Consider the following 22,319-nt stretch of genomic DNA (forward strand, 5'->3'; position numbering starts at 1 on the left):
GTACAAATGTGTGCAGCACATGCAGTGTGATCCATTGCACACACCCATTTCTCTGATCAGTCCCCTGAGGAAGGCCCTCTTATCCACATTTTCAAGTTGGGCAATTTTTTTGAACAGAGAAGGTAAGTACTTGCTCAAGTTCTTCCACTTGGTAAGAGCAAGGGTTGGCAGTCCATCTCCTAACTCCATCCAGAAAGGCTGCACAGTCACAGCACAAAGTTGCAGACACAAGATTGCCTGTGGTAGATGTGACCAGCGACATCGAAGAGCCTTGATTTTGGACTTTACAGTGTGTGCAGGGATTGTGAGACTAAGACTCATAAAACAGAATGGGACCCGCGGGGAGGACCTTGCATGTCGAGCGAAGGAACTCGGAATTCCTGTCTGACTTGCTTTAAATGCTGTGAGTGTTGAAGTCGGGCCAAGCGTGGAATTCTCAAGCTGCAGCGTCTGAAAGTCGTCGTTTACGTCAGGGAATGACGCAAAGTGTGAATGCTGCCTGAGCACCCTCCACGGTGCGGTGCGGAGCGGACACACTGACCCCGCCTGGATCCTCTGCTCGGAGACAGGCGTGCGTGGCCCTGGTGTTCAGGCAGGAGGCTGCAGGATGATTAATGTCAGCAGCGGAGACACTGTTACCAACTGCTGGACGAGAGCTAATCAATGTATAGTTCTAGGGGATTTTATTGGATAAAAGGAGCTTTAATATAAAATTGTTTTCATGTGAATTATTATCTCGATTTAATAGATAAAGAAGCCAAGATTCTGAAAGATAATATGCATGCCTTTGGCTACACATATAATAATAATAGGAGGTGGTTTTCAAAGGCACCTCCCTCCAAGGCCCAGCAACTGCAGGCTGGATGGTGGGGCCAAGGCTCCAGTACCCTTTCCCAGTGGGGATGAGGGCGATAGGTGAAATGAAAAATAGAGATCTCATGTGTTTTTCACTCCCAGATGCTGGAGACACAAAAGCGTTCAGGCAGAGATCCTCCAGGCGATGCTGTCCGGAGAAGAACACCCTCAGCACATGGATTCTAGCCTTTCGTGTGTCACTAGAGCAGACGGGGCCATGAGGATACCCGAGCAGAGTGCCACCAGCTTAAACAAAGAGTTTGGGAAGAGCCAGGGCAGAAGATGCTTAAAGGGTTTGCTGTTTGCCTGAGGGAACTTTTAGCCTTTGATGCGGTAGAAAGAGAGCCGGTTCGGAGAAGCAGAAGGGGGTTTGGAAATCAGAGAGCTTCATAAGTTATACGAAGACATGCGTCCTTCGTCTTTAAGGCAATGAGCTCTCGGCCAGACTGATCAGACGGGGTGACCTGAGGGGTTATCCAGAGTCACTGCAGTCACAGGGGCGCGGCGCCGGCGTGGTGGGAAGGAGGAGGTGTGCCATCCACCGCGTATTCACTTAGGTTTTCATTTACTCGCGACCAGACACAAGCTTGCAGCACAGATCCAGATAGTTTATCTTCATTAATTACCCACACTAGCATCAGACACTAATTGTTTTCACAGGTAAAGTTCTTCATTTCATCTTTCCTTTCTTCTTTCCCTCCTCTCTTCCTTTCTTCCTTCTTCTCTGTTCCTTTGTGTCTTCAATGTTCCTTTTAAATATCTACATGCAGATTGTCCCCAGGAAGGGTCATTGCTGAAGCTCCTGACAATTTAAAGGAAAGAAGTTGAAAATCAGATAGGAGGAGACACGGAACACAGGAGCAAGGGAGCAGAGAGAAAGGTCATGATAAACTGGCCCACCGTCTAGTCTTGCCAACGGCTGACGCTGAGTTACCTGTTCTCTGCAGAGGGCTAATTTCAGATCCAAATCTCAGGAAAAAAGACACAGGATGTCTTTTGTGTTCCTATCTCCAGTGAGCATCTGCCATCTCCTCCCAGGTTCCCACTCCGGGAAGGTAAAGTATCTCAGGGACAATCAACTACTTATAGGTGAATTGAGACTTACGTGCTGGCGGGGACATTGATACCTGGAAAGGAGCCCGAAAGCTCCGAGGAGGAGAAGATAAGAGCACCCCGAGTCTCTGGCCAGTCACCTGGCCCTCAGAGAAGGAGCACCAGGCTTATTCTGCTTTCTGGTCAATTAAGTGTGAGAGCCCACAGTCTGCCCTAGCTTGCGGGGTCACCAGCTGAGTCCTCGGGGACACCGCTTGTCCTCAGGGAAGAAGTGTGGGCAGAGGCGCTCCCCAGGGACTCCCTCAGATGTTGCAGACAGGCTGGTTGGCACAGGGTCCACCCACCTTGAAACTGGACCATGCTTGTCTCTGGGCAGGGCTCCCTCTAGGGTGAAGGGCATTCATTGAAGTCTGCTGCACTAGCAGAAGTAATTCGAATATGGAACACTGTTTCAATCCCTCTTCAGTTAATGGTATGTTGTTGAGGAAATGTCTTAAAACTCCTGTCTCTGGGCTGTGCGCCCCAAGCTGTGAGCACGAGTTTCTCTCCCTGCGGCTGTGCTCACGCGTCCAGGAGCACCACATCTTTAAGAGGCAAGGATAAATAAAAAAATCCATAGTCCTGAATTAGAATGAGAAATATCAATATTAATTCAGAGGTTTATACTTAAAAGGTATGTTTTTCTGTATCTGTGTTGTTTTATAATAAAAATTTTACTTTAGACCAAAAAAAAAGAGGCTCCATGAAAAAAATAACAGGGCCCCGTCATGAACACAAGCAGGGGAATGGATGTTGCCCATCATTCCTTCATTCATGGAAACACGCGTGGGGACCCCTCCGGGTCATTCTAGGAGGCCTTCTCTCCTGGAGCAGGCAGTGCTGTGGGGGAGACAGATGCACAGAGGGAGATGAGTTTACAAAGAAAATATGGCCTCATAGGCGGGCTGTGCTGGGCAGGGAAACGGAGCAGCCAGGTCGCCGACACCCACAGCGTCACAGCATGGCATGCGCAGGGAGTCCTTCCGCCTCGGCTCCTGCAGGTTTCCCTTTGCCCTTGGCTTCACCCTGGGCACCCGAGCAGACTCTCCCCAGCGGGGGCCCAGCCTGGCTGCAGTGATGTCCCTCCCTCCCGGTCCTGGGAGAGAGCGGCCCTCCTGTCCACCCGCAGCCCACCCAGGAGGAAGTCTGGAAAGCTCTCTGTTTCTGCTTCCGAAAGGGCAGGATAGCAAAGGCATTGTTTCCTTTTTGCCTCAGTGAAGTGTGAGAAGTCTCATTTTGCTAAGTGGGTATTTCAGTGTTCCCCGTCCTGGGCTGCGTGGCCCAGCACCTCGTGTGGTGTCGCTGCTCTGAGTGCAGGGATGGAAACCAGTGCATGGCACCGTGGTTGGCACTCGCTGCGTCACCCCTCCCGCGAGCACACAGCTCACAGCTCAGGGCCGCGGGGCACATAGGAGGGCAGCCGAGCGGCTTGTCCTGAGCACGTGCCCTTTTCAAACTGACCTGTGCCTCCGAAGAGTGTCCTCGTGCACCAGCCGCGCCCTGGCCCAGCCACGCGTCTGCAGGCGGTAGACGTGCTCTCTGCATTGTGAGCTGACTGCATTCTTATAAGAAATAGTTCTTTCTTTATTGATTTTTAGAGAGAGGAAGGGAGAGAGAGATAGAAACATGATGAGAGAGAACATTGATTGGCCGCCTTCTGCATGCCCCACACTGGGGATCAGGCCCACAACCTGGGCATGTGCCCTGACCAGGAATCGAATCGGAGACCTCTTGGTGCAGGGTCACTGCTCAACCACTGAGCCACACTGGCCGGGCTAGCTGACCATATTTTATTTATTGGTAAAACTTGCCCCAGATTATAATTATTACAGGGAAGCTGACGCCCTGGTCGTCTGTACAGGGTCCCAGTGTCCAGGCAGAGTGTGGGGTAACTTCATGCAGAAATCTCTTCATATCTAGAGGCTGCTGTGTAAAGCTTTCGTGAGATGAGGCTGCTGGTGACTTCAGAACCTTCCACATCTACTTTAAATAGATTTAAAATAGCTTTCTCAACGTCCTTTCTTATGCTCAAAATTCTCGACATTTAATAGACCCTATTTGTGCTTGAGTGACTGATGGAACCGTTTGAACTCGAAGCGGGACACAGGGGGCTGTCCAGCTGGGAGCGTGGTGAGGAACGGGATGAGGGCACTGGAGTAGAGACCCGGATGCCCATGGACACGGGGTGCTGCACCTGTGAGAAGGTGGGGTTCCCGCCTGAGACCCGGAGCTGGGCATGGACATGCTGGAGCCTCCGGGGGACAGACACTGAGCTGAGGACATTCTGTGCTATTTTCTCGTGACGACTTCTGCCATCAAGTCCTCCTGCACTGGGAATGAACAGGGGTGTGTGCAGTGTGAGGACGAACTGTGGGTGGTGTCGAGACCTTTGACCTGATGACATGTGCACCTCCAGTAACTTTAACGTGGACCAGGCAGCAATTAACGGGCCAATGTTAGGGTTCCAGGCAGGTTCCACTTTTTGACCTGGACACAGTTACCACATTTCAGGAAGATGACTGAGAACTATGGATCAGATGGACAGTGTGGGAACAAGAACAAATGGTGAAGGTTGTGTCAGGGCCGGATGTGGATGAGGAAGCACAGGTGCCCACTGCAGGGCACTCCTAGGGACACAGACGGGAACATAAACAAGGGTGGCTTCAGGGACAGGGCCCCCCAGCCAGCAAGGGGAAGAGCACAGGGCTCCTGAGAGAAGCGACCAGATATCACTGCAGGATGGTGGGGATCGGGGCTTCCCCTGACTGACTGCAGGGCTCCCCTCAACTGCAGGGCTCCCCAGACTGACTGCGAGGCTCCCCGGACTGACTGCAGGGCTCCCCAGACTGACTGCGGGGCTTCCCGGACTGACTGCGAGGCTCCCCTGACTGACAGCGGGGGCTCCCCCGGACTGACTGTGGGGCTCCCCTGACTGACTGCGGGGCCCCCCTGACTGACTGTGGGGCTCCCCTGACTGACTGCGGGGCTCCCCTGACTGACTGCAGGGCTCCCTGGACTGCAGGGCTCCCCTGACTGACTGTGGGGCTCCCCTGACTGACTGCAGGGCTCCCTGGACTGCAGGGCTCCCCTGACTGACTGTGGGGCTCCCCTGACTGACTTCGGGGCTCCCTGGACTGCAGGGCTCCCGCTGACTGTGGGGCTCCCCTGACTGATTTCGGGGCTCCCCTGACTGACTGCGGGGCTCCCTGGACTGCAGGGCTCCCGCTGACTGACTGCGGGGCTCCCCTGACTGACTGCAGGGCCCCCCTGACTGACTGCAGGGCTCCCTGGACTGCAGGGCCCCCCTGACTGACTGCAGGGCTCCCCCTGACTGACTGCAGGGCCCCCCTGACTGACTGCAGGGCTCCCCTGACTGACTGCGGGGCTCCCCCTGACTGACTGCGGGGCCCCCCTGACTGACTGTGGGGCTCCCCCTGACTGACTGCGGGGCCCCCCTGACTGACTGTGGGGATCCCCAGACTGACTGCAGGGCCCCCCAGACTGACTGCAGGGCCCCCCTGACTGACTGCGGGGCTCCCCAGACTGACTGCAGGGATCCCCAGACTGACTGCAGGGCCCCCCTTACTGACTGCGGGGCCCCCCTGACTGACTGCAGGGCTCCCCCTGACTGACTGTGGGGCTCCCCCTGACTGACTGCAGGGCCCCCCTGACTGACTGTGGGGCTCCCCCTGACTGACTGCAGGGCCCCCTGACTGACTGCGGGGCTCCCCAGACTGACTGCGGGGCTCCCCAGACTGACTGCAGGGCCCCCCTTACTGACTGCAGGGCCCCCCTTACTGACTGCGGGGCTCCCTGGACTGCGGGGCTCCCCAGACTGACTGCAGGGCCCCCCTGACTGACTGCAGGGCCCCCCTGACTGACTGCAGGGCTCCCCCTTACTGACTGCAGGGCCCCCCTGACTGACTGCAGGGCTCCCCTGACTGACTGCAGGGCTCCCCCTTATTGACTGCAGGGCTCCCTGGACTGCAGGAGGCCCGTGGTCTGTATCAACAGGAAGGACATTTCCTCCATGATGCCTGGGTCCTTAAGTCTCCCTCCCTCTGGGGGTCCTGCCAGGCCAAGTGGCCAGGTGGGGAGGGGCAGGGGCCTGTTCCCCTCTCTGCAGATTCTCAGAGTGGAACCAGAGAGGTGGGACCCTGTCACCCAGCGGTCATGTCACCCACGGCCCCTGTGGACACGCAGGCAGGTCTGCAAACCACAGGGTCGATGATGATGTCACAGGCGCCGCACCGTGGACACCTAGAGGGAAACAGGTATTCATTCAGTTGCCTGCTTCTCCCTTAGGCACCCTAACATCTGTCATTGGAGAGTTTCTGTCCACCAGCCATAGTGGCCCGGACCCCCTGCCCCCCATTTCCTTGCCCACGCATGGCTGTCTGGATCCCCGTGGGCACACAGGCCTGCGAGCCCCTCGGAGCACTGGAGCCCAGCGTATTTATCAAGGCTTGTTTTAACTCTGGTTCGCATGCTAATTGCCTCTACCTTATTGCATATGGCGTATTGAGTAAGACAGGTGCATGTCTAATGAGCTCTGCGCTGGAGGTCGTTTTTAGCTTGAGCTGCACTCTTATTTGGGGAGCGCCCCTTGAATGGCGTTCGGAAAGTGTCAGTATGATTGACAAGCGGCGCTGGGTGAGGCTTCGGGTGTGAGCAAGCCAGCGCTCAGAAACGCTCACAGGGAGATCTGCCCCAAGCGGGCCCTGGGATCGCTCTCACTCCCTCAGAGCGCAGCCTGTGTTGGGGAGAAACTTCTTGTGCAAGCTCGTTTGCATACAATATTTAATACGATGTACAATTGTTCTCAGGGATGTATGTTCTCTGGTCTCCCGGCGAGAAAACTAAGAGTCAGAGAAGTGCTCTTCCTTTGTCTATTCACTCAGTCAGCAGCTCATGACCAGCCGTGTGGGCAACCTCGCGACGGTGTTTGGAATCCGCTGGTTCTAAACAATCCACAGATGTGGTCTGAGTTGCTGAATTCCTTTCAACAGCCTTTATAAACACTGTGCTCCAGGCACTGGGCTGGGCAGCCCGTTTGCAGTAAGAAGCAATATTTATCCCCAAGGGAATCACAGACCAAGTGCCTGGTGGGGAGCAGTCAGCAGGTGGTTAGGATTGGTACCCAGTGCCCCATCTTCCTTCCCTCCCCTCCACAGCTTCCCTAACAACAGCCCGAGGCAACATGCTGTGTGCAGAGCACCAGATGTGAGACATCTGAGAACCCCCATAGCTCCTGTTTGGGTGCTCAGGCAAAGCTTGGTTGTTGCACCTGCTATTTCTTATTAAGACTGGAATTAGGTGAACTGAGAACATCTCCCCTGTGGCTGCAGGGTCCCTGCAATCTCCCCACCAGAGAGAGTTGTCAGTGTGGGTTGTCTCCCTGTGGTCTATTCATTGAGTCCAGGGGTGGCAGCTAACCCAGCCTGCCCCCCGATGACGTGTCAGTGATGGTCCTGTTGTATCCTCACAGTGTCTGCCCTCTCTGTCACCTGCCTGATAACCTGGAAGAAAAATATCAGCAGCTTCACTATCACCACAGGTTCTTCTATTCATAAACCACAAGGTTCTTAATATCCAGGGATGAGTGACCAAGAGGAAGGAGCGGAGTGTTGGCCAGGAGCCTCCTTTCATTTCTGGGGTGTCCTACTGATGCGGAGGGTGAGGAAGGGTCCCTGGAAGACCCCTCAGGTGCACCTTCACTTTTACATGAGACCTCTGATCTCCAAGTTTCTCTAACTACAGGGGAAGAAAGACTCTCTTCTGCAACCTGCTCCTGAACGGGGACCAAACCTATGAACAGCTTTCTAAAGACCATATCCATGACGTTTTACAATAATATTGATCTTGTGACAGCAGTGCCATGTCTGTGCCCAAATTCATGACAACCCTGACTGAGGTAGGGTGGGGGCAGGGGGACAAACTTTTGAGGAGTGTATACATGTGGTTCAGAATTAACCTCTCTAACGCCCAGGATCTACTGGCGAGGTGGCAAACACTGCATGAAACGACCCTACAATTATAACGTGTTGGAAATTCAGAAAGGTTCAATGCATGTGTGTCGTGAGGGGAGGGTGCCCTCCCATGAAGAAGTTGGTAAAGCATTCCGGACGACTGATGGAACACGGACATGCTGAGAGCCCAGCCAGTGTCTGGAGTGGAGACCCCTCCACACGTGGCAGCTATTGTTGGGCTCAGAAACCTGTCATATGGGTGATGATGCAGTGAGATAAAAGGGTCACTGGACTTTTATCAGAATCTCTTTAATCCAGTCCCCATTTGATAAATTATTGATTCATGGCATATAACCTAATTTAAACTCTCCAAAATGAAGCTCTTTTTATCTCTAAAATAAAGATAATACAGATTTCCTATCCCACAAGAATAGTGTGAGCAAATACATCGATGAACATTCTTTACAGTAGTTTTCTGCCTCCTGTCATCACAAAAATTACGGATCTGATTTTTACATCGGATTGAGTTCTTCCTCTTCTGAAGACATGCGCAGAATCGCCAGTGTGTGCACCGTGGCTGGCTTCCTCCGCACCACACAACGCTTCTTTTGCAGTAATTTGTTATTATTTATTGTTGAGAATTAAGTAGTATTTGTATCTGATAATATTCAGAATTTGACTTACATCTTTTCTATCTTCTTGAGGTGCAAGTTTGGGTTTTTAATTGTATACCTTAGTTCCTATGTGAAACAAACAAACGTTTGAAGGGATACATTTCTTCGAAGCATTGCTGACGGTGTTCTACACATGTTGATACAGTGCTTTTATCACCATCTAATTCCAACTACTTCTTTTTTTTTTCCTTTATTGATTTTTTTTTTTATTTTGAGAGAGAGGAAGTGAGAAGGAGAGAGAGATAGAAACATGATGAGAGAGAACATCGATTGGCCGCCTCCTGCATGCCCCCCACTGGGGATCAGGCCCACAACCTGGGCATGTGCCCTGACCAGGAATCGAACCAGCAACCTCTTGGTGCATGGGTTGATGCTCAACCACTGAGCCACACTAGCTGGACTCAAACTATTTCTTAATTTCCATGGTGATTTCTTCTTTGACCTAGAAGACTGTTGGTTAACTTCCAAATATTTGAGGATTTTCTAAGTCATTTATTATTATCAATTTCTAACTTAGTTTAATTGTGGTTAGAATATGAGCTGTGCGGCTTCACTCACACCTTCCTCACCGTGTAGAACATGGTCTCCCTTAGTGAGCATGCCACGTGTGGGGTGAGAAGTCTGAGGCCGTGCACGGACGTTCATTAGGCTAATTTCACTGATAGTGCTTGAGTCCTGTATACCCTTGACTGGTTTTCCCACTTCTTCCGTCAATTACTGTAAAATGTTCAAGGACCACTAAAACGGAAGATTTTTCTCCTTTTGGTGTCTATCATTTCTTTGCTCCTTGTGTTTTGTATCTCTAATGTAGCTACACACGCATTTAAGTTTTTACGTCTTCATGATAAATTGACCGTTAATAATTTTGAAATGTTTCTTGTATCTTACAATGTAGCCTACTTAGCCTGATATTAATAAAGGAATTTTAGGTTTATTATGTCTACTATTTTCATGTAATATCTTTTCCCAACCTTTTACTTTCAACCTGTCAATTTCTTTATTATTAAAATATAAGTATTGCATAAAAAGCACATAGGTGAACCTTTTGAAAAATCTAGGCTTATAATTTCTGCCATTTTAGCTGGAGTTTTACTCAATTTTTAATGTGATTATCAATCGGGTAAGTTTAAGTAGACTATTGTAACATTTATTTTTATTTTCCTCCTTGGTTATTTTTCCCTTTTTTCTCATTTCTTCTCTTATTTTGCACTAAACCAAGATTTGTTGTTGCTTCTTAGCGGTTCAGACTTTCTTTTTATTACTTTTGTGGCTACACTTTTCCATTTTATTTTTATGTATCTTGAACTTATTGTAGTTTACATCAAATCAACATAATATTGTTTCATATATAATGTTAGGTCCTTTCAAAAGTATAATTCCATTTATTCTATTTTCCATCCTTCATGTATTTTTGACATATATTTACTTCTATATGTATTTTATAAACACTACAATACATTATTTTTATTTTCACTGTATATTTACTTTAAAAGTATTTTTTTTCTATTTTATTTATGTATTATCTTTATGGTTGATAGTATTACAGACATTCCCCCTTTCTCCTCCATTGACCCCCTCCTTTCCACTCCAACCTCCCTCCTGCCTTCCCAATATTATTGTCTGTGTCCATTGGTTGAGCATATGGGCCTATCTCCCTTCCCTCTGAGGTTGGTGAGCCTGTTCCCTACTTCCATGTCTCTGCATCTATTTTGATTGTCAGCTTATTTTGTTCATTATAGTCCATAAATAAGTGAGATCACGTGGTACTTGTCTTGCTCTGACTGTCTTATTTCACTTAACATAATACCCTCAAGGTCCCTCCATGTTGTCTCGCAGGATAAGAGATCTCTCTTTCTTACAGCTGTATAGTACTCCATTGTATACACATACCACAGCTTTTTTATCCACTCATCTACTGATGGACACATGGGCTGTTTTCAGATCTTAGTGATTGTAAATGGTGTTGCTATGGGGGTGCATATATTCTTCCTGGTTGGTGTTTCAGGCTTCTAAGGATATATTCCAAGAAGTGGAATATGTGTCAAATGGCAGTTTCATTTTAAATTTTTTTATGAAGCTCCATGCTGTTTTCCACAGTGGCTTCAGTCTCACCAGCAGTGTACTAGAGTCCCTTTTTCTCCACAGCCTCGCCAACACTTGTTGTTTGATGATTTGTTGATGGCAGCCATTCTGGCAGGTGTGAGGTGATAACTCATAGTCGTTTTATTTTGCATCTCTCTGATGATTAGTGACATTGAGCGTATTTTCATATGTCTCTGGGCCATGTGTGTCCTGTTTGGAGAAGTGCTATTCAGATCCTCTGTCCAGTTTTTAATTGAGTTGTTTGTCTTCCTTTTGTTCAGCTGTATGAGTACTTTATATATTTTGGATATTAACCTCTTATCTGATGTATCTTTGGCAAATATTTTCTCCTAAATAGTGAGTTCCCTTTTCATTTTATGCTGGTTTCTTTTGCTGTGCACCAGCTTTATTGCTGGATATAGTCTCCTTTATTATTATTTTTACTTTGTTTGTTTTGTCCTAGGCGATATATCAGGGAAAATTCTGCTATGTGTGATGTCTGAGATTTTTCTGCCTACATTTTCTTCTAGTATATTTATGGTTTCATGACTTACATTTAAGTCTTTTAACCATTTTGAGTTTAGTCTTGTGTATGGTGTAAAGTGGTAGTCTAGTTTTATTTTCATTGCATGTATCTATCCAATTCTTTTAATACCATTTATTGAAGACACTGTCTTTTCTCCATTGTATGCTCTTGCCTCCTTTGTCAAATATTAATTGTGCATAATATCTTGGGTAGATTTCTGGGTTCTCTGTTCTGTTCCATTGATCAATATGTCTGTTCTTGTGCCAGGACCAGGCTGTTTTGATTACAATGACTTTGTAGTATAATTTAATATCCAGTCTTGTGATACCTCAACTTTGTTCTTTTTCCCCAAGATTGCTGTGGCTATTTGCGTTCTTTTTTGGTTCCATATAAACATTTGGAGAGTTTGTTCTAGATGTGTGAAATATGTCACTAGTACTTTAATAAGGATTGCTTTGAATCTCTGGATTTCTTTGGGTAGTATGGCCGTTTTAATGTTGTTGGTTCTTCCAACCCATGAACATGGTATGTGCTTCCACATTTTTGTATCTGCCTCTATATCTGTTCTCAATGTCCTGTAATTTTCTGAGAACAGGTCTTTTACCTCCTTGGTTAAGTTTATTCCCAGGTATCTTAATTAATTTATTTTATTGCACTGGTAAATTTTTTTTTTTAATTTCCATTTCTGAGTGTTCATTATCGGTTTATAAGAATGTCATCAATTTCTGTATGTTAATTTTCTATCCCGTTGTTTTGCCAAATTTATTTATTAAATCTAATAAGTTTTGTATTTTGTTTTTTAATTCTTACCCAGAGATAATTTTCTATGTATTCAGATAGAGTGGGAGAGAGAGAGAGAAACTTTGGTGTGAGAGAGACACTTTCTTTTTTTTTTTTTTCTTTTTTTTTTATCCTCACCCTAGGACATTTTTCCATTTTTTGTTCAGGTAGAGTGGGAGGGAGAGAGAGGAACAGAGAGAGAGAGAAAAACATCGATGTGAAAGGAACACATTGAGTGGCTGCCACCCGCACAACCGACCAGGGCCAGGGACAAACTGCAACCGAGGTACGTGCCCTTAGCGGGAACCGAACACGGGTCTCTCAGGACCACAGGCTGACACTCTAACCACTGAGCCAAACCGCCCAGGGCAAGAGAGAGACACTTTCTTTCTGCATGACCCCAAACAGGGCTGGAGACCAAACCTCAACCAAGGTACATGCCCTTGACCTGAATTAAACCCACAACTCTTTGGTCCATGGGTCAATGCACTAACCATTGAGCAAAATAGCTAGGATTAAATCTAGTAGTTTTTTATGGGGTCTTTAGGGTTTTCTCTGTACAACATCATGTCATCTGTGAATAATAACAATTTCACTCCCTCCTTTTTTCAAATCTGGATGCCTTTTATTTTTTCTTCTAGTCTGATAGCTGTAATTAGAACTTCAGTACTATGTTGAATAAGAGTGGTGAAAGTGGACATCCCTGTCTTGTTCTTAAGGGAAATGCTTTTAGTTTTTGCCCATTGAGTTTGATGTTAGCTGTAGGTTTTTTTATATGTGGCCTTTATTATGTTGAGACATGATCCCTCTATTCCCGCTTTGCTGAATTATTTTATCAGAAACAGGTGCTGGATTTTTTCAGATGTGTTTTCAGCATTTATTGGTATGAGCATTATGATTTTTATCCTTCGTTTTGTTTATGTGGTGTATCACATTTATTGATTTGCAAATATTGTACCAGCCTTGCATCCCTGGGATGAATCTCACTTAGTTATGGTTAATAAGTTTTTTAATATATTGCTGGATCCTATTTATTAATATTTTGTTAAGATTTTGGCATCTATGTTCATCAGGGATATTGGCCTGTAGTTTTCTTTCTTTGTAGTGTGTTTATCTGATTTTGGAATGAGGATTATGCTAGCTTCATCAAAGGAGCTTGAAAGACTTTGTTCCGCTTTAATTTTGTGGAGTAGTTTTAAGAGAATAGGTGTTAGTTCTTCTTTGAATTTTTGGTAAAATTCCTCTGTGAAGTCATCTACACCTGGGCTTTTGTGTGCTGGGAGTCTATTGATTACAGCTTCAATGTTCTTAGTCGTTATTGGTCTGATCCAGTTTTCTGACTCTTCCCAGTTCAAATTTGGAAGACTGTGTGATTCTAGGAATTTGTCAGTTTTGCCTAGATTGTCCAATTTGTTGGCATATAATTGTTCATAGTATTTTCTTACAATTATTTGTATTTCTGTGGTGTCAGTTGTTACTTCACCTTTCATTTTGATTTTATTATTTTTGGGGGGTCTTCTCTTTTTGCTTCTTGGTGAGTCTGGCTAAAGGTTAATCAATCTTGTTTATCTTTTCAAAGACCCAGCTCTCGGTTTCATTGATCTTTTATACTGTCTCTTTTATCGCCATGTCATTTATTTCCGCTCTGATTTTTACTTTTACTTACTCTGTCTTTTTCTTTGTGTTCTCTTTCAAAATCTTTAAGTCGTAGGGTTAGATAATTATAATGTTTTTTCTTTGTTTCTTGAGGTAGGCCTGTAATGCTATAAAATTCCTTCTCAGGACTGCTTTTGCTATGCTCCACAGACATTTTTTTTGTTTCTGTTCATTTTCATTAGTTTCCAGAAATATTTTGATTTCTTTTTTGATTTCATTGGTAACCCATTCATTGTTTAATAACATACTATTTAGCCTCTATAGGTTTGAATTATTTTGAGTCTTTTTATTGTAATTGATTTCTAGTTTCATACCATTATGATCTGAGAAGATGTTTAATATGATTTCAATTTTCTTGAACTTGTAGATACTTAGTTTGTGTCCTAAAAGGTGGTCTATCTTTGAGAATGTCCCATGTGCACTTGAGAAGAATGTATACTCTGCAGTTTGGCATACAAAGTTTTATAAATATCAATTAAATCTATCTGCTCTAGTGCATCATTTAGGGTCTCTGTTTCTTTGTTGATTTTTTTGTTTAGAAGATCTATCCAGTGGTGTCAGTAGGGTGTTCAAGCCCCCTGCTATGATTGCATTGCTGTGCATCTCTCTCTCTTGAAGTTTTCCAGAAGTTTATTTATTTTTTCATATATTTTGGTGTTCTTATATTAAGTGCATATATGTTTACTAGAGTTATATCCTCTTGTTGGATTGATTTCTTTAATCTTATTTAATGACCTTCTCTGTCACTTAGTATGTCCTTCATTTTGAAGTCCCTTTTTATCAGATATAAGTATTGGTACTCATGCTTTTGTTTGTTTGTTTCCATTTGCATGAAAATTTTTTTAATCCTTTCATTTTTATTCTGTGTGAGTCTTTTGTTCTGCGGTGGGTCTCTTTTACACAGTGTGTGTGTGTGTGTGTGTGTGTGTATCTTTTTTTTTTTATTTATTTATTCAGCTACCCTATGGCTTTTGATTGGAGTATTTAAGGCTTCTTTTTTTTTTTTTTTTTTTCTTTTTTTCTGTCTGTGAAGCTTTTTATTTCATCTTCAATTTTGAATTATAGCCTTGCTGGATAGAATAGTATTGGATTCAGTCTCTTGCTTTTCATTACTTTGTATACTTCATGCCACTCGCTTCTGGCCTGCAGTGTTTCTATTGAGAAATCAGCTGACAGTCTAATGGGAACTCCCTTGTAGGTAACTTTTTGTCTCTCTCTTACTGCCTTTAACATTTTTTCTTTGTCTTTAATGTTTGCCATTTTAATTATGATGTGCTAGAGGTGGGTCTTTTTGGGTTCATGTTGTTTGGGACTCTCTTTGTTTCCTGGACTTGTGTGACTTTTTCCTTCACCAGGTTAAGGAAGTTTTCTATCACTATTTCTTCAAGCAGATTCTCTATTTCTTTCTCTATTTTATCTCCTTCTGGTACCCCTATAATGTGAATGTTGTTATGTTTCATATTTTCCCAAAGCTCCCTTAAACTCATCTCCTGCTTTTTAAATTTTCTTTTCCATATGCTGCTCTAATTGGCTGCTTTTTTATACCTTGTCTCCTATCTCACTGATTCAGTCTTCAGCTTCTTCTAGTGTACTAGTGCCTCCTACAGGGTATTTCTTATTTCAGCTGTCATTCTTCATTTCCATTTAATTTTTGTTCATATTTTCTACCCTTTTTTTCACGTCTATGTAGTTTTCACTGAGTTCTTTATAATTCTCACTGAGTCGCCTGTAATTCTCACTGTGTTCTCTGAGCATCCTTATAACCGTTACTTTGAATTCTTTATCTGATAAATTGCTAGCCTCCATTTCATTTGGTTCCTTTTCTAGCAATTCCTTCTTTTTGTTAATTTTGGGGTTGTTTCTTCGCCTCATCATTTTATTGGTCCATTGTTCCAATGCCAGGTGGGGCAGGCTGGGGCAGGGGAGCAGGTTGTATGTCAAGGGACTTTGGTCAGGGCCAGTCATGTGCCCCAGATCTTGAATCTGGCCTAGTGGGCTGGGGGCACTAGGGGCTCTCAGCTGTGGCAGTGGGGCCAGTAGGACAGTAGCTTTCTGCTGCTGACGAGTCCCTCGGAATTGTGTGCTCCTCTGCTCCTGTGGGTCCCATGGTGGTGTCAGGCCCCTCTGTTGTGGGTGGGTGCACTGGGGTTACAGGGTACTCTGCTGCCAGGGAGAGGTGGTAGAGCTGCAAGTGTCTCTCTGTGGCCTACAGTGCTGGGTCTCTGCAGTTGTAGGCTCCTCCCTTATGGATCTTCTAAAATGGTGCACTCTCTGATCAGAACTGGGGAGAAGCACCCGGATAGGAGTGTGGTTCTGCTGCTGGCAGCTTCCTCTGTGCAGAGTGCCCTAATGGCCCACTCTCGGTTCATGGGTGCCCCCACCAACAGGTAGCTGCCTACCACACTCACACCCATGCAGAGTCTCACACACACTCACCTACTCACATTCTTACTCTCACTTTGATCCTGCCTGCCGCCATGTTGGAATCCCACACTCTTAAAATGTTTTAAAAAAGAAGAAATGCCTCTTTCATATTTGCCCTCATATTTGTCAACTTGAGTGCTTGTCATTCTCTTCTGTGCTCTGAACGTTCTATCCAGCATTACTTTTCTCGGCTGTGGAGCCAATTAGAAGTTCTTAGTGGTGGCCCACAGGTGATAAATGGTCTCAGCTGTTGTTTATAGAAAACGGTGTTTATGTTTTTAAATTTAAAAGTTATTTTTGCTAGATATAAAATGATCAGTTGACAGTTTTCTATTTTAACGACTGTCAGTCTCCATTGTTTCTCAGCTGTCATTCTTATTGTTGTTAAATTATCTCCAGCCATTCAGCTGGCTTTGGGTGTGTGGTAGCTTGTAAGTATCCAACAGGGCCGTGGAATTCAAGCGTCAGGAGAGTAAAGAGAATTTCTTTGTTTTTCATCTTCACCTACAACCTCCTGCATTGCTATGTGGTGATGGTCTTTGATCTTGTCAGAAGATGAACTTGGTAAGAGTTTAGTTGCAGCTTCCTCTCGACTTTGTCTGCCATTCTCTTTAATGTTCCTGAGCTGATTGTTCCTGACCTGGCTGCTAGCTCCAGGAGGGCCCTGAAACCACGCATTGCTCACTTTGAGATGGCAGAACTCTGAGACCTTAGGTCTGCTTGGACATGAAAGTGTGGAGCTATGAAACTGCAAATGATAAGACCCTGGGATAGTGGGACTGTGGGACTATGAGAATTCGTGATCGCAAGACTGAAAGACAGTGACATTCAGAGGATTAAGTTGCTTGCTCAATGTTGCATAGTCATGCCAGGATGGTGACCCCTTTGATGGGAATTCAGGATGACCTCATTGGAGCACACAATACATGAGCTAAGGGATCCTATAAAGGACTCCAACCTAACGAGATAAGTCTTTCATCTGGAAATATGCAACTAAGACTTCAATATCAGTTTAAGATGTACTCAGTGTAGAAATTTCATGGAACCCAGAGAGGGCACCCCATCACCCGTGGTGTGAGTAAGATCCTAATGAAAGTTCAGTTGGATGAAATATTTTGCAGACCCAGGGACTTCATATGCCTGGGGGTGGGCTGTAGCACACCTGATGACGAGGGGATCTAGAAGAATGAAATTCTCCCCAGTCAGATTGTAGAGAAACCGGAAATGGCTTCACTCTATCCAGAACAATGCAAAACGCAGAGCCATTGTGCTCCCTTTAAAGAAACAGTATATGTGCCAAAGAAAAATGAGCATAAATGCATTTTAAAAATAACTATACTCCACCAGAAGAGTCCATCCCAAGTGAGCAAGGGATTAAGGAAATGGTATATTGTATCAGTTGCTAAACGTTGGGAGCAAGAGATTTGAAAGGACCAGCCTGCCAAATAAAGATATTCTTTTTTTGGATAAAGAGAAAATGGGTCAAACTGGAAAATCTGTAGAATGTGGGATCTGAATCTTGAGGAATTTCTCTCCATGACCTCATTCTCTTACACAAGGATCTTGTTGCAGGTACAGCTGAAATGTAGGAAGTGGCTTCTTCGTAAGTCACTTTGTGATTTTTTATTTTTATTGATTTTAGAGGGAGAGGAAGTTAGAGGGAGAGAGAGATAGAAACATCGATGAGAGAGAACATTAATTGTCTGCCTCCTGCATGCCCACCACTGGAGACTGGGCCCACAACCTGGGCATGTGCCCTGACTGGAAATCGAACCCGGGACCTCTTGGTGCATAGGTCAGCACTCAACTGCTGAGCCACACTAGCTGGACACCCATTTGTGATTTTAATGGTGATCATAATCAACTGTTGAATGTCATACTTATTAACGAGGGTGTGTTTTGAGTGCAGCAGAAATGTCTGATTTTTCAAGGTATCCTAATTCCATGAGTGTTGTAAGGATACACCAACGTTGAGTTTTTGGTGTTTGAAAATGGATTTCATTAAATAGATAAATAATTTACATGGTGTTCTCTTTGGCTACCTAAGAAAACAATGGGTCTTCTACTACCTGGTTGACATTGAAGGACACTAGAAGCAGCCTTTATCTAGGAATTTTGAGTCAGAAAAAGAGGCAGATGATGACTCATAAGAATGCAAGCAAATCTGTATGCCAGCTCACGTGTACATTGGAATGATGGAAAAGTTCGGTGGACGGATAGTGGCAATTGGTGGTTGAACAATAATGTGAATGTACTTAACGCTACTGAAGCATATACTTGAAAATGGTTGAATGGCCCTGGCCAGGGTGATTCAGTTGGTTGAGCGTCATCCTGTGCACCAAGCGGTTGGAGGCCTGAGTCCCCATCAGGGCACGTGACAGTCAGGAGTGTAGGAGGCGGCCCATCAGTGTTTCTCATCAAAGCTTCTTCCCCTACCCTGTCCTTTCTTCTCTCTATAGAAATCAATAGAATATTTTTTCAAAAATAAATAAATAAAATGGTTAAAATTGTAAATTGTAAGTTATGTGCATTTTACCCCAATGGAGGGGTGTTAGTATGCAGAAAAATTTTGACTCCAGAAATCATTTATCCAAATGAAGGCCAGGAGGCATAATCGTAACTCCCGTGTTGTATTTTCCTGGGCTTATACTTCACGAAAAAATGTAAAAAGTGGATTACCTCCTCCTGTTATCCCTCCATAACAATTAACAATGGGATCTTTGAAGAGTCTGAGGCCGTAGAAAATCCACAGGCTTAGCATATTGACTGACCTCAATGAGTAGTAAAAGTCTTCAAACATGCCTTCCTTCTAAGAGGATTGTCAGGCAGCTCCCACACCAGGTGACCATGAGCATCAGCAATATGAAATCTCCATTGCATTGTTTCTGACGCTTTTCCGTGTCACTTCTCATGACGTGCCAAGATTGACCTATTGATAAAACCGGGGGTTGGGGGGTGGTAAAGAATAATATACAGTGTTTCCAAAAAATATATAACAACATATAATGCAGAATTTTCAGCCGAGTCAGATTTCACTGGAAATTGCTGAGAAATTGAGAATTCTCTTTGAAAGGGTTGGTAGAGTAACAGGTGGGTTTGCCCTGATTTTCTCAAGCTCTGGCTTTGAAGGCGACGCCATGAACCCCAGATCTCACGGGGCCCCTCTTCTCCTGCAGACCTTTGCCGGGAACACGAACGCGGACGGCGTGGTGCACCACCGGCTGCTGCACCCGGTGAGGGCGCGCTTTGTGCGCTTCGTGCCGCTGGAGTGGAACCCGAGCGGGAAGATCGGCATGAGGGTGGAGGTGTACGGATGCTCCTACAGTAAGTACCCGCGGCGCCGCGCCGGGTGTCGGGGTCCTGCCTGCACAGTGCCCGCGTATGGACGTTGAGAGGGCAATTCCAGTTGTTTTCAAGTTTTGTATGAACTTTAATAACCTGTACACATTTTAAATGTGAAATCCAACCCGGGGAAGAGAGAGAAAAAAACAAAAACCAAAAACAAACTCTTTCACTTAGAAATGAAGGAACGTGGTTGGAAGTGACATAGAATAATAGCTTAATAAAATATCAAAATAAAGAGCTTTTGAAGCTTGAGGTGCCATCTTTCCTGGCAGTAAAATAGTGGCACAAGCTCAGTCCGTTCCTAGCCAGGGGTGAGTGCTGCGAAGGCCCCTCTCAGAGACACGGCGGGAAAGAAAACGTCTCCTGGTTCACTTTTCTACAGAGACGGAGAAGGAACGTTAAACCCAGGGTGCCCTGTCCTGGAGTGAGGCCAGCAATGTTCCCTCTGTGGGTTGTCTGTATGGACCCTAAAGCAGAGCCCATCCTTTATATAGAGAAGATTGGAAACGTGGGTACAACTGGTGACCACTTGAAAATAAGCTCAAAATTATCCAAGACAGGTTTCTGTCTGTGTAATTCTTCATTCACCTCCAGGTTTTATAGTTAAACCTGAAACTGCGTAAAATAAATGGTGTTTCTGCCTTCGCAGTGATATTCTCTGCTTATATGTGATGATCCCTAATAAATCAACACATTCGATCACTACCATTTCAGTATAAATGAATTTGATGCAGTCCTGGTGCTGGTGAGAGGGCCTCGTGACTTACAGCTTGTGCTCTCTCCCCCGCTGTCTGACGACCATCTGCAGAATCACCAGGAGAGCTTCTTAAGCATCTTCTTCGCCCAGTCTTGTCCATGCTGGACTAAGATTTCTGGGGCTAGAGATTCAGAAAGCTCCGTGTTAATGAGCTCCCTAGGGAAGCTATAGACAGAGTGTTTACTTACATTAAGTCCTACACTGCAGGTATTTACCTGTGAAAAGGCTGTCTGTATTTTGACCAAACCCTTTCAGGAAGAGTGTGTTTACAGCTGATGCATCGGCAGACCCTCAGGCCGGGGAGAGACTCACTCTCGCCCTCACAGCGCCAAGTGCAGAATGTCTGCGAAGCCATGAGCCTCAGTCCGGCGTCTCTGGGGCATCCTGGTTCTCTGATCACCTCTGTTGTGAAAGTCAATCAATTAGTTTTTATTTATTTATATTTAGCATACAATTTATATTAGTTATATGAGTTTCAGGTGTACAATAAAACCATGTGATATTTTTACACCATACAGTGTGATCACCACACTAAGACTTGTAATCATCTGTCACTATGCAAACTTATCACAATAGTGTCTATATGCCCCATCACCATTTTCACCAACCGCCCCATCCCTTCAGTAAGCATCCCTTTGATCCTTGTTTCTAGGAGTCTGGTTCTGTCTTGTCTTATTTGTTTATATTCCACATATAACTGAATCCTTGCAGTGTTTGTCTTTCTCTGTCTGACATATTTCAAGTAGCATGATACCCTCTAGGCCGATTCATATTGTCACAAATGGCTAGGTTTTATTTTACTTTTTTATTGCTACGTAATATTCCATTGCAATTTTTAGGCCTGAAACCATAAAACTTCTAGAAGAACACATAGGTAGTAAACTATTTGGCATCCATCTGAGTAATGTCTTTTTGGATATGTTCCCTTGAGCAAAGGAAACAAAAACAGAAATAAATGAAAGGGCCTTCATCAAACTAAATTGCTCTGCAGAGCTAAGAAAACCAACAAAGCAGAAACACAACCCACTGAATGGGAGAGTACATTTGCAAATTATATATCAGGTAAGGAAGGGTTTGAGATCCAAAACATATATCAGGTAAGGGTTTGAGGTGATCCATACAACTCAATAACAAGACATAAATAAACAGTCCAATTAAAAAAAACACACAAAACAATGGGCAGAGGACATGAAAATACATTTTCTTCAAAGGAAATAAACAGATGGCCAACAGACATAATAAAAGATACTCAACATCAATAATCATTAGGTCAATGCACATCAAAACCACAATAACATACCACCTTATGTCAGTTAGGATGGCTATCATCAGTGAATCTACCAATAACCAGCGTTGGTGAGGATGTGGAGAAAAGGGAACCCTACTGCATTGTCAATAAAACTGAAAATCGGTGCAGCTGCTATGGAAAACCATATGGAGAGTCCTCAAAGGCCTAAAGAAACTAGATCTTTCATAAGACCAGCAATTCTATTTCTGAGTATTTGTCTAAAGAAAATGAAAACACTGAATCAAAAAGATAGATGCACCCCTATGCCCATTGCAGCATTCTTTATAATAGTCAAGATGTGGAAGCAACCTAGGTGTCCACTGATAGATGAGTGGATACAGAAGATGTGATATATACATGGTTACATCTTCTGTTGACGACTATTGTTACTACTAGGAGGTTAATTTTTAAGTATAACCTGAATCTTCCATGCTGAACTAAAAGGGTTATGTACATTATTGCTCTAGCCATCTATTTTTGTTGAATAATCCCATTATGCATTAACATGTCCTCATGGTTTTGCTTCCTCTCAGTCCAGACAGTTGTCCTTGTTTTTGACGGTATGTCGTTGCTGCCAGAAGGATGCATAGCACCCCGCGAAATGAAAGACTGAAGGGTTGGAGGAGGTCTTGAGAAACAGGTTAACTTCTTCTGGTGGTGGATCCCTTTGAGAATCCGAGGACAGCAAGAGATCCTCTCCTAAGAAAAGTGCTACAGGGGCATGCACGTTGTCCTACAATATTCGTGGGCTCATAGATCTGCTAAAGCCTGAGTCTCGACCAAGCTAAGTGCTTCTGACTTTGAGGTAGCTCAGTCCTGTGTGGACTCCTCTTCAGGTAGGCTCCATGTCCAGAAAGTACATCTTCTAAGG

The 22,319-nt window shown here is 44.9% G+C and overlaps 1 protein-coding gene across 2 annotated transcripts in view; it reads left to right on the plus strand.

Annotated features, from left to right (window-relative positions):
- The window catches only part of CNTNAP5 (contactin associated protein family member 5), an 883,849-nt gene that overhangs the window by 343,399 nt on the left and 518,131 nt on the right, over window positions 1-22,319 (plus strand). For both annotated transcript variants that reach the window (XM_036254192.1, XM_036254193.1), the window contains exon 4: window positions 19,235-19,382. In XM_036254192.1, coding sequence (XP_036110085.1) covers window positions 19,235-19,382 — 148 coding nt within the window. The remainder of the gene's footprint in view (window positions 1-19,234; window positions 19,383-22,319) is intronic.

This window comes from Molossus molossus, unplaced genomic scaffold, assembly GCF_014108415.1.
Source record: "Molossus molossus isolate mMolMol1 unplaced genomic scaffold, mMolMol1.p scaffold_m16_p_11, whole genome shotgun sequence".
Classification (NCBI taxonomy): domain Eukaryota; kingdom Metazoa; phylum Chordata; class Mammalia; order Chiroptera; family Molossidae; genus Molossus; species Molossus molossus.